Genomic DNA, 11,219 nt, shown 5'->3' with positions numbered 1-11,219 from the left:
TAATAATGACTCTGGCTAGTCAGTAAGTGGAAGCGGTTTGTCCGGTTGGGTAAAATCAAGACAGACTGATCTGTTTGCAGTTGCGAAACGACACCAGCGAGGATGGCCGTACTAGATGGGAGCAGTACGTCTCGATTTTTACCCAACCGGCCAAACCGCTTCTGCTCACTGACTAGCCAGAGTCATTATTAATAATTACAGTGACTCTGGCTAGTCAGTGAGCGGAAGCGGTTCGGCCGGTTGGGTAAAATCACCTACAACTGCTCGCATCGCCGCCATAATGCGACACTAATTAGACCGTTGCCCCCATCCCTGCCAAGCTCCCAGCGGGCTCAAAGGGGCCATGAAGACAAAGCATGACCTTGTTCAGCTGGAAAGAACTAGCCCTTGGTCACTCGCACAGCTTTGTTCCAGCCAAAAAATCACACTACGGAAAAACTTTCCGATTTCACACTACACGCCGTCACCGGTGATGCAATGGAAGCCAGCACTAAAAACCCCGTTATCAGTGCATAAACTGCATGCCAGCATCCAAGTGATGCAATGAAATGGAACTGGAGGAACCAACACAATCACCCAGTCTTGTACCTTGGCGACGGCTTAGGTTGGCAGCCGCAAATCACAGAGGAGATCCTGTGATGTTGCAGAGAAATTGCTGCAGTGTAAGGGTGTTAAGGAGCTCCCAGAGACCCTGGCATCATCACTGGAGCAGTGGGAGACTGTGCTGACCAGCGTGGACCTGGAGAACCAGCGTGGCCTGCTGACCCGGGCAGTTCGTGCTTCCGCAGACCATGCCATCTTGGACCAGGGACGCCAACCACCCAGGATGACCACCTCAAGACCAACGAGATCATCCCCCACTCCCTGACCCATTTGGGGCCGATAAACGTCTATACGACTACCATTTAATATCCATTATTTATTTGAAGGTTGTGACAAAATTGCTATCACTACCCACTGCGGTGGCTCAGTGGGTAAGGCATTGTGCTGCTGAGCACGAGGTCGCGGGTTCGATTCCTGGCCGCGGTGGCCGCTTTTCTGATGGAGGTGAAAAGCAAAAACGCCTCTGTGTACAAGATTTCGGTGCACGTTAAAGATCCCCAGGTGGTCAAAATTAATCCAGAGCCCTCCACTACGGCGCGTGTCATCGCCTCCGTTGCGTAGGTGCGTTAAACCCTACAATCAATCAAAGAAGATTGGTATCACTGTTTTCTTAGAAAAAGCAGCCATTTTAATGAACTGAATTTCTATTTTGTCTTCATGGCCTCTTTAAAGGGACACTAGAGAGTAAACAAGATTCGCCTCTATTGGTACAGCATTGCAGTGTCTGAACCACAAATATACCATTCCTGAAAACAGCAGTGGCTTGTTTGTGCATAAAATTAAAGCGCAAGTACAGGTATTGCCCCCTCCACTCGCTTTCCTTCACAACATTTTGTGACATCACAAGTCTCGAATGTGAAGCAAGAGATTGGTGGAGTTTGTCCAAGCAGATTCTCGGATATAAAACATGCAAGTGTGAAATAAACGTACGCAGGAATTCCTGCTGCGCACAGGGTGTTCTTAGAAGCCATTAACCTCAGGTCTTCAACATTACCAAGCAGGTTCTGCTAGTTCAACTGTTGCCAAGATTTCTTTCAGTTTCAGTCCAACGTTTTGCAGAGTCCTAAGTACTAATGCCGAAAGACTTGTGGAAGTCAACTTGGGGTCTCTTTTTTTCTCTTTTCCAAGCGTGGGTTGACAAGCAGTGGTGAAACTCCGAAGTTAGTGGTATAGTTGCGTAAACGATGTGTTCTACTGTCAGCTGTCACAGTGTTTCTGCTGCCTCTCCTAGACGGCAGCACCTACCTCATGGAAAAGCTTTGCGATCTTTGGTGTCATGTGCAGAAGAAGGGGGACACAAGTGAGAGGCACCTCTAATTTCTTATTTTGGTAAGCACAGAAGATCGTCTGCCATCAAACAAAACCAAAAGCAGCCTCTCAGTTCCAACAAAAAGCCACCGAGTGCCCCTTCGACTGTACACATCAGTAACTTCTACTTCCTTGGATCTGGCGGCCGCTTGTCTATCCTCCCCATAGGGCTACTGGAATTGACAGCCTTGCATTCAGCAGCGCAGTGCTTTGGGGGAGGGGAGTTAGTGTACAAAGCCCTGGCTAGCGGAAGACTAGTGGACGACTATTGCCACGTACCGTGCCGACATGCTCGTTTGTTTTGACGACAGCGCATCGCTGCACCGGATATCTTGCGCTGCGCTCTAAGCAAAGCGCGTGTGTACTCCTTCTTTTGTATGCCCACTGCCAATCTTGTTTTGATACAGAAAGGGTGCGGCGTAGCGGTTGGTTTCCGGGACGGTTCTAGTTTAATCCACAACGTTTTCAATCTAAATCGACGTTTCTAGAAACAAGAGCACTGGACATAGATACAGCCACAGGAAACGCCGCGGCACTGGGTTTCCCAATGCTCCTCAGCGAACGCCACTTCCTTGACTGTCTCTTTACCGTTTGTGTCGTCTTGAAGTTTACTGCAGAGCAGAAGATCACTCTAGTAAACGTTCGTTCATTTCAAGAGCCTCGCTTTTCAAGAGGCTCGCTTTTCAAGAGCCTCACTTTTCAAGAGGCTCGCATTTCAAGAGCCTCGCTTCTCTCTTCCCTGTGTGGCGCCATGGCGGCAGGAGACGGGGCTCAGCGCAAGCGCTCGATGCGTGCCACGTACAGGGGCCCCACGTTGTTGGGCAGGAAGGGCAGGGCAAGCTGGCCGTAGCGGCAGCCGCCGAAGAAGCGGAAGGGCAGCGGTGCGAACGTCTCGGAGAGGTCGACGAGCGCGTAGCGGGCACTGCTCTGCTGCCACAGCTGCTGCAGCGCCATGTGCACGACGCCGTCGTTCTGGACGGGCGACAGGGCGCACGTGGAGTACACCAGGCTGCCCCCGGGGCGCAACAGGGGCAGCGCCTGGCACAGCAGCGCCATCTGCCGCTGGGGCAGGGAGAGCCGCTCCTGCAGCCGACGGTGGCCAAACCAGTTCTGGTCGTCCTCGCTCACTGACAGCCGGTCGTTGGTGCACGGAACGTCCAGCAGAACCTGCAGGCGGGAAGTCCCCTTTGAGTCTGCATTCTGTTGCACTCGACATAGAGCAATAATCGTAAGGAGGGCGACACGTCACAGGGCAGGCAGGGGCCGCCAGAAAAGACCAGAAGGAAGACGAGGGACTTTTGGACGCCATGCGCACAGTAGCAAAGAATTCAGTCTAACGTAAATGCAGTTATTCTTTCTTTACTCAGGCCTCAGATTCCTTTCTTGAACACCCTCTGCACAGCGATGGAGTTTTTCACGTAACTCTTTCGTTACCGTGCCTATTCAAAATCGTTCACTTTGAACGACACCTTGGGAGCCCCTTTTCATAGCGTTCCAGGCGTTTCTAGAAAAAGTAAAGCTATTTGGAGTTAGCTCGGAAAACCTCCTTTCAAAATGAGTTTTTTTTTTTTTTTTTCAAACAAAAACGTGATTTTCGACACGCGTTTGCATCAGTTGGCCGTGGTCATCGCGCGTAACTACTCTGCATCAGTGTTCGGTTTTTCTTAGGGCACGAATGGTGAATCAGAAGGTGATTTTCAATCATCAAGTTTGCACTTTGACTGCAATTATCCCTGAAATCGTCTGAGAACATCAAGCAGTGCCTGTTTCCAAAGTTATTTTATGATTTTAGTTAGTTCTACTGCCTTTGCACATGTTGTCCTAAGTGAAGTTGAAGTTCTACTTAGCACAGGACCACTCGCAAATACTTTACAACAGTGTCGCTTTCATTTCTGCATCACGAAATTCATATTTGGCGCTACTATGCCGTTACCCAACTTCCAAGCCTATCCGCCATGGTGCTATCAGCGTCCGCCACTGATTTCGTCCCACCCTAATCCGATTTCTGCGATAAGACCTTCCAATGCAAGTCAAAAAACAACACCCTGTCACCAGATATCAGTCCTAACAAGGAGAGCACTTCAAACTGGCCTTGCACACTGCCGGCTGTTTTCCGGCCAGTTTCATTTCCGTATCAGAGTATCTCCGGAGGTTTTTTGTAGAACTGTCTATTTGGACAGAATCTCCAATAGGTTTGGTATTGTTTCTTTTCGAAAATGTTAAGTGACACTGCAATGCAGGAGGCTCATAGTGCTGAGCTCTTTCGTCGGGCAACACCTACTCGGCGAAAGCTTGCAGGGCACGATTCTAGCGCATCGCACATCATTCCTGCAAGCAGGGCTACAATAGCGAGTCAAAAGGTGATAATAAGCTGCAAGTTTATGTTTTGAGAGACAACTGACAGTCAACGTCAACAAGCATCAACCACAAAGTTTTGTTTTGAACTCCATGCAAATTTTTTCGCATCGCGTGCCTGTCCCGACTACTATGCTGGCCGTAAAGGCAAAGTCATTTTTTGACAAGGGCCCGCTTGCTCGAAGCCGAATAAGACGGAGTTATTCAGGGTCTTATGTTCTTTAGGCTATAAGATGCTTTCCAGAAAGTTACAACACAGTAAACGAGACTCTAGATAAGATCGCAATAAGACCGAATAAGCCTGCTCCGAGCAGTCTTATTCAGACATGCTGGTGTGGTCGGTCGTTTCATCATCAAGATCGGCCTCCATACCGTGAAAAACGAGTGCAGAAGCCGTAGAAGTGGCGAACGATGCCTGGTGGTGGCTGCTCGATGTTCGGCTTCGCCTGCTCAGCGGAGCTCGACGCCTTTGGAAACGCCATAGGGAGAGCGGGTGGTAAGGGCCAGACAACACCGGCGCCGGAAGCCGCAAGGCCTACCCACTCCGATGTGCACTGTTTCCAACTTGCCCTGTGTGCCATGGGCGTGTGCTTGTTTTTACCAAGTAGCACGGCTTTTTTTCTCCCTCACGTCAAACGAAGATGGACAGGAATGGTCGTCTGGGCCCGATATTTGTCCCGAGCAGACATCGGGTGGCTGAGCGCGCGGAGTGAATGCGTGATCGTCTGCTATGTCAACTGTCGGCGCCGTGGCCACGAAAAGGCGGCACGGAAATGACGGAACAAATGTATTTTTTATAAAATCACGCCCATTAACTCAGAAACAACAAATAGGCGTTCACAATAGAACTGCGATGTGACAAGAAAACTAAACACAACTGCAAAACGTAAACGGCCTGCTATACCTCTGCCCGTGAGCATTAAATAAAATCGCGTTTTCAAGGAGAAGCTGTGCAACTTCGCGTCTCCTTCGAAAGTGGCAGTTATGAAGCTTGGTTGTTTGGGTTTGTACAGTGTAGACCGCTTATAACGTATGTCGTGGGAGCCGCAAAAATCCGCACTATAAGCGGTACCGCACTATAACCAAAACATGCTCGAAACCAACCACATCGCAACCTACCTCTCAAGTGATCATATATTTCTCGTCACTCAAATGCACAGCACTTAAAAACAAAGACAGGGTCTTTATTTCGTTTTTTTTTTTTCACATCTAGCTGCTGCTGCAGGGTCTTACTTATATTGCAGGCGCGGTCTTCCAAACGACAAGCACGGCTATATCTTTCGTTGTGTTTGTGTTTTGAAGGACCATGGCTGCGTCTTTTGCGTCTATGAACAGATGCCATGGGACAATGTGATAAGAACGGCAGCGCAAAATGCTTTTTTACCCCACCTTGTGTTCACGGTGCCGCAGGCAGCTGCTTATCAGCGCAACGCAGTAGCGGTGGAAATCTCTGGCTTCGCGCTGCTCGCTATTTGCAGATGTTCGAAAAGGGAAAGGGCGGTGGCTTATCTGCACAACGTCCGCATGGAGCGATTTCTTCTCAGAAAAACGTGCAGTGCATGCCGCAGGCGCGGCGACGCCGGCGCGGATACAACTTGCGTGATGTGTGTGGCGCAGTAAGAGCAGTAAGAGGCGGCAATATGGTGTTGGCACTGGCCGCGAAGTGATGCAGGCAGCTCCAGCGACCGCTTCCAACCGCTCATTGAAATGCCACGCGAGGCGCATGCAAAGTTGCTCATGCAAGAAAAGAGCTCATAATCTGGGTGAAAAGTAGAATATAAAATGCCATCCACGTTGCTTATGGAAGCACCCATCAGAAAATACCGCGGTGGCAAGCCTAACATATCTGGCGCGGCCAGCCAGCTGCTCCGGGCGCTTCGAATGTCCCGCCATTAGGTGCGCGTGATTGGTTAAAGTCGCAAGCTCTTCCCACTGCCACGTGAAGAAGCCGCTGCGAGCGTGGTATTGCCGGTATCGCCGACACGTGCGCGAAAAAAAATGCGAGTGCAACGCCGATGTGCACGAATCGTGCGCGACAACAAGCCATGCGGTTGCCGTGAGCGAACAGGGAGGGGGGGGGTCGCTATCTTCCGAGGTGCGTCAAGCAAGGTCAGTTGTGGTTATCACGTGCGCGTGAAGTAAAAGGTGCCAATTTTCTGTGTGTCGAAGTTAGGGGAAAGCAAGGGGTGCGCGCTGCGTCAGATGGCCGATTTTATCGTTTATTTTTTCTTTTGTTACACAAAAACGATGCCCCAGCTGCGCCGGTCGATCAGCAGACCCGCCGAAAAACCGCACTATAAACGGTATTGTGCCTCGGCCGACCGCATTTTAAGTGGTATACTTATGCATTGAGTTCTATGGGAGGCACACTGGTAGCCACAAAAACCCGCGTTATATCCGGTCCTGCACTATAAGCAGTCACGTTATAAATGGTCTACACTGTACTTTGATTGCGCATTCATTTTGAGCAATTGGGTTGTTTGGCGTGTGATATCAACATTCGGCTATACAATTGAACCTCGATATAACAAACCTCGATTTAACGAAATTCGCGATATAACGAATGTTTTCAAGTTTTCTATCAAAATTTTGCAAAATCCATGTATTTTTATCTCGATTTTACGAAGTAATTTCATGCGGCGCTTTCCATTTAACGAAGTCATGGGGAGAAAAAAGAAGAACAAAATTCCGGTTGAGGCACGTTTTATTTTGCCTCTCAGAGCCTACATTGAAAACATTCAGTACTCACATTAACTCTTAAAAAGCTAAAATGAAAGAAAAGCGGTCAATTATGCGGTTGACAACAATTAAAAGCGATGAAAGAAGCTGCTCAAAAACCGCTAGCGGCCATGGACGGTTTAATAGTGCGGCCACCATTTTAACGTCTCCATCGTTGCTACGCCAGCGCCCTCTATGCTTAGGCTGCCGAAGGCCGAAGCCTACTTCAAGTGTCTTTTTCTACGCATCCTTGCACACGGTGCTGCTGCTCTAGGTTGTGCTCGCTGATAACCACATTAATATTTTGTTCGTCCATCATTAGATGAGTCTTATAAGCAGCATGAGCACTCCAAGGGAAAGAAAAGTGTTCCGAACAAGAGCCTGAGGAAGTGTCGATGAAACCGAAGGCCATTGAAGTGGTGGATGCCATCGACGTTCTGCGGAGGCACGCAGGCGCACGCGAATGTTGAAGAACAAGCCTTGTTAGCGCTGTCAGCATACGAGCGTCACCTTAAAGCCCACCCTGGTCAAGAAACGCCAAGCACTGCTTACGGACTACTTCACTACGGCTTGAACATCGAGTGCTGGTGGCAATAAATTGCTCTCCGAATGTGGTCAAAACGTGTTCATTAGACAGCTGCGATGCGGAGAAATCGGTTTCTTTAGGGCTCAGCGGGCATAAAAGTAATTGCTTAATCAAATTTGGCCAGAAGAATGTAAGCTTTCCGCTTTAGCGGGAGCACGTAAGCGCTGCTCCACACATTGAAGCGGTCCGTGTGTACTCTGCTCAACTCTCAATCATGGCTTTATCTCGAGTGTCGTGGTTGCATCACGCGCCCATACTGCAGAGCCTTTGTGCATGATAAAAGTCTTTTGAAAGCTTTAAGCACCCTTCCACTGTTGGCCCGCCGCACCCCTGAACGCCACGCCTAAGCCTACCACTGAATGGACGAAAAGAGGCGTAACTTCGAACCAGCACCTCGCCGGGGTGAAGTTCACGGGGCATGGATGCGGGTTCAATTGACTAACGGTGGCGTTTAGTCGTGAATGAAATGAAAAAAAGAAAAAGTGGAAACCTAGTCTGCTATCATATTTAATGTGGCATTGCGAAAAAAGCACCGGTTTTACGACAACGCGAACTACTGTCGGCTATCCGAATTCCATTGCCCAAGTGTTGAAGCTCTTAATTCACACAATTTTCGCGGCCAGTTTTAGTACAAATTTCGGTTTAAGAGGAGAGGTAACTACATAGCAGTTGTTTCTGAGCGATGGGCAAGGTTTTGAAGTCTCAATAACTGGTTAAAATAAACTGTAAAATCGAAACCTCGATTTTACGAAATTCTTGATTTAATGAAATTTTCGCCCGCAAGTACGACTTCGTTACATCGAGGTTTAACTGTATTCTACAGCGCGATTGTTTACAGCAGTAGCCCTCACTAAGCGAGCAGCTGGCTAGGCGGCGGGTTATTGCGATCGTGTTGCCGTTCCTGGAGGCGTAATCCGCTGGAGGGCTTGTTGCATCCGAGACTACGTTGCAACCCGAAGCCAATTCACGGTGAGACGAAAAGCACGACTTATGTTGCGACAATGTGAGATAACAGGGGTGCTTTTTGAGTCAGCCCAGTGGGTTTCTCGGGCCCACGCTACGCAGCAGACGATCTTTGTTTATGACTTCGTTTACGTGGCCGGGCGACCAGGGCTCGGAGGCTCGGCCGCGCGAGTTGGCCTACTAAGGATGGCAGGTTGTTGTAACGTACTATTTGTGACAGGGCCCAAATACGCCGCCTGATGGTCAATGTTTCTTGAACTGATTTGATCATCGTTCGAAATAAACGCTTTCCCAACGCCGGTGGCTGCTTCAAGCAGTTTTGCTGCCAATTCCTTGCTTTTCCCTAGAGATCCCACCTGTGTGCGTCTAGGTACCCGCTGTCCCTATAGACTTCAATAAGATTGCTCTGTAGCCTAGTCTGTGGGCTTCTGAGAAAGCGCACTAGTTCGAATCTTATTCGCAGACTTATTGAAGTCCGTGAATGTGGATCAGCAGACTGTGACTGTGATTAGACTGCCCATAAGCACGTTTGTTCGAGCAAGTGGGCCAGGATATTTTTACATCACGTCGGGACAGATTGGTGCAAAGTGCCAGATTTCTTCGACGAAACCACCCAAAAATGCGCATCTTGAAATGAAGGCTGTGCTGCACCGCATGGCGCGGGCACCATGCGTGCTAACATTTTTTTTTATACCTGGCAAACTGTTCCGCGCAAGTCAGCATTTTTTCTAGGACGTGTTTCTCAAACGTTTCCCAGCCAAATGTTATATTCGAAAATTCTTCTACTATCGGTGTATGGTATGCACAACTTCCTTTTTTATCACTTTCTGATGTATGAAAACATTTAAAAACTGGTGTTGTTGGAAAGGGTATTAAATAGGGGTGTGCGAATATTCGAAACTTCGAATATTTGATTCGAATTTTTTGGTATTCGATTCGATTCGAATGACACTTTTATGGTTCGAAATATTCGAACCACCCAAAACTAAAAATTCACAGCATATCCACGGGGTGAATGATGATGAGTGGGCGAAGCTCCTGAGGGGAAATCATCGGTAAAACCGTGACTCTTCAGTGAAAGTTCGCCCACTACACCTGTGTCCGAACGTAACGTCTAGAAAGTCTCGCTTAAACCGCGCGTCGGCACCTTGGGGCTGAGCTCGCCTGATGCGTTTTGCAGACGCCTCACGAGCTCTCACTGCATCGGGGTCTGCCTGCCGATACGCGCGCTTTCACGCCGCTTCCCGTTTTCTGACGTTTTGGAGATCCTCTTCGCGCCGCAGGCGTGCCGCTTCGCGTACAGCAGGGTCCTCGCGCCGTTGCCGTGACGCTTGGGCCTTTCGTTCTCGAACGCTGGGATCTTGGCGGCGTCGTCGCGCAGCCAGATGACACGCTTCGGCCTCCCGCTCTCGTATGGCAGGATCTTGGCGGCGGCGTCGTGCAGCTTCACGGAGCGCTTCTGCCTCGCGGGCTCGCACATCTGCAGCCTTATCCATCGGGCGACTCCGAGCGCGCGCCAACAGCGAACGGATTTTATTACAACGCTCCCCGCCATCTAGTAAACAATCCAAGAACTAAACTAGAGGTAGCCACGCCATCTAGTAAACAATCCAAGCGCATCTTTTCATCATATACAAGTACCGCCATCTAGTAAACAATCCAAGAACTAAACTAGAGGTAGCCACGCCATCTAGTAAACAATCCAAGAACTAAACTAGAGGTGGCTACATACATACGTCGAGGATCGACAGACCCACGCCCTAAGGAGCTTCGCCCCTAAAAAATAAATAAATTCAGAGCGTGTCTCAGCAGCAAAGTGGCGAAGCATATACACGGCGAACGGTACGTGCTTTCGCAGACTGTATCGGTGTTGTTGTTTTCTGCTCGCGAAAACGCTCTGCGCTCGCAAAACGCGCGCTGACACCGCCGGGAAACCACCCCCACGCTGCGCGCGGCGCGGCTGGCGGCGTCAACATGGCGTCGGCTCCAGCCGCTAAGTGGCGCGGGCGCTCGAGCGACCGTTTCTAACCGCTCTTTAAAATGCGGCTCAAGGGAGACACGAAGTTGCTTGTGCGGTAAAGGAGCTGATAATGCATGCGAAAACGGTACTATAAAACATCATCCGCACCCCTAGAAAGTGCCCGTAAAATATTTGCCGGCGTGCTAAGCCTAACCATCTCCGGCGGAGCCAAGCCGGCTGTCTCGATCTCAACACAAGTAGTCAGGCTCCTCCATTCTGCCGCGCGCGTCGTGCGTCATTTTCTGACCGAGGTAGGCGCTACCGCGGGCGCGAAATCGTCGATGCGGGTGTGAAAATACAGCGCTCGGAGAGACGAGGCGAGCGAATCGCGTGCAAAAACACACCATGCGGTTCACGCTTGACTGTTGCGGGCGTGTAGCGAGCTTGGGCACAGCGAGTGAGGAGACGAGCGCTAAGCTTTACGTGCTCCAGAAAGGACTGCTTTGCGACATGGGGGTTAAAAAAAGCAGAAAAAATCACGAATTTCTTCACGCGAAAGTAAGAGAAGAAATAAACGAAAACTTTTTTCAGCTCTCAATTTTTTGGTCTGTGTTGGTTCATACGAATTTCGGATGATACGAATATTTTTCGCGGTCCCGCAAGATTAGTATCATCGAGATTTTACTGTATCATCACGCGGCAATGTGCACGGGCTCGGGCATGCCA

At 49.7% G+C, this 11,219-nt stretch overlaps 1 protein-coding gene across 1 annotated transcript in view; it reads right to left on the bottom strand.

The window, feature by feature from the left end:
- Positions 1–2,337: 2,337 nt before the first annotated feature.
- The window catches only part of L(2)10685 (5-methylcytosine rRNA methyltransferase l(2)10685), a 32,444-nt gene continuing 23,562 nt past the window's right edge, over positions 2,338–11,219 (bottom strand). The window contains exon 6 of the mRNA XM_077684504.1: positions 2,338–3,078. Within this exon, the coding sequence (XP_077540630.1) occupies positions 2,683–3,078 (396 nt within the window). The 3' untranslated portion in view covers positions 2,338–2,682. The remainder of the gene's footprint in view (positions 3,079–11,219) is intronic.

The sequence above is a fragment of the Haemaphysalis longicornis genome, unplaced genomic scaffold (assembly GCF_048455015.1).
Source record: "Haemaphysalis longicornis isolate Haplotype H1 unplaced genomic scaffold, Haemaphysalis longicornis Haplotype H1 scaffold_9, whole genome shotgun sequence".
Lineage (NCBI taxonomy): Eukaryota > Metazoa > Arthropoda > Arachnida > Ixodida > Ixodidae > Haemaphysalis > Haemaphysalis longicornis.
Note: the sequence above shows the minus strand (reverse complement) of the source record. Positions and strands in the feature narration are given on the sequence as shown.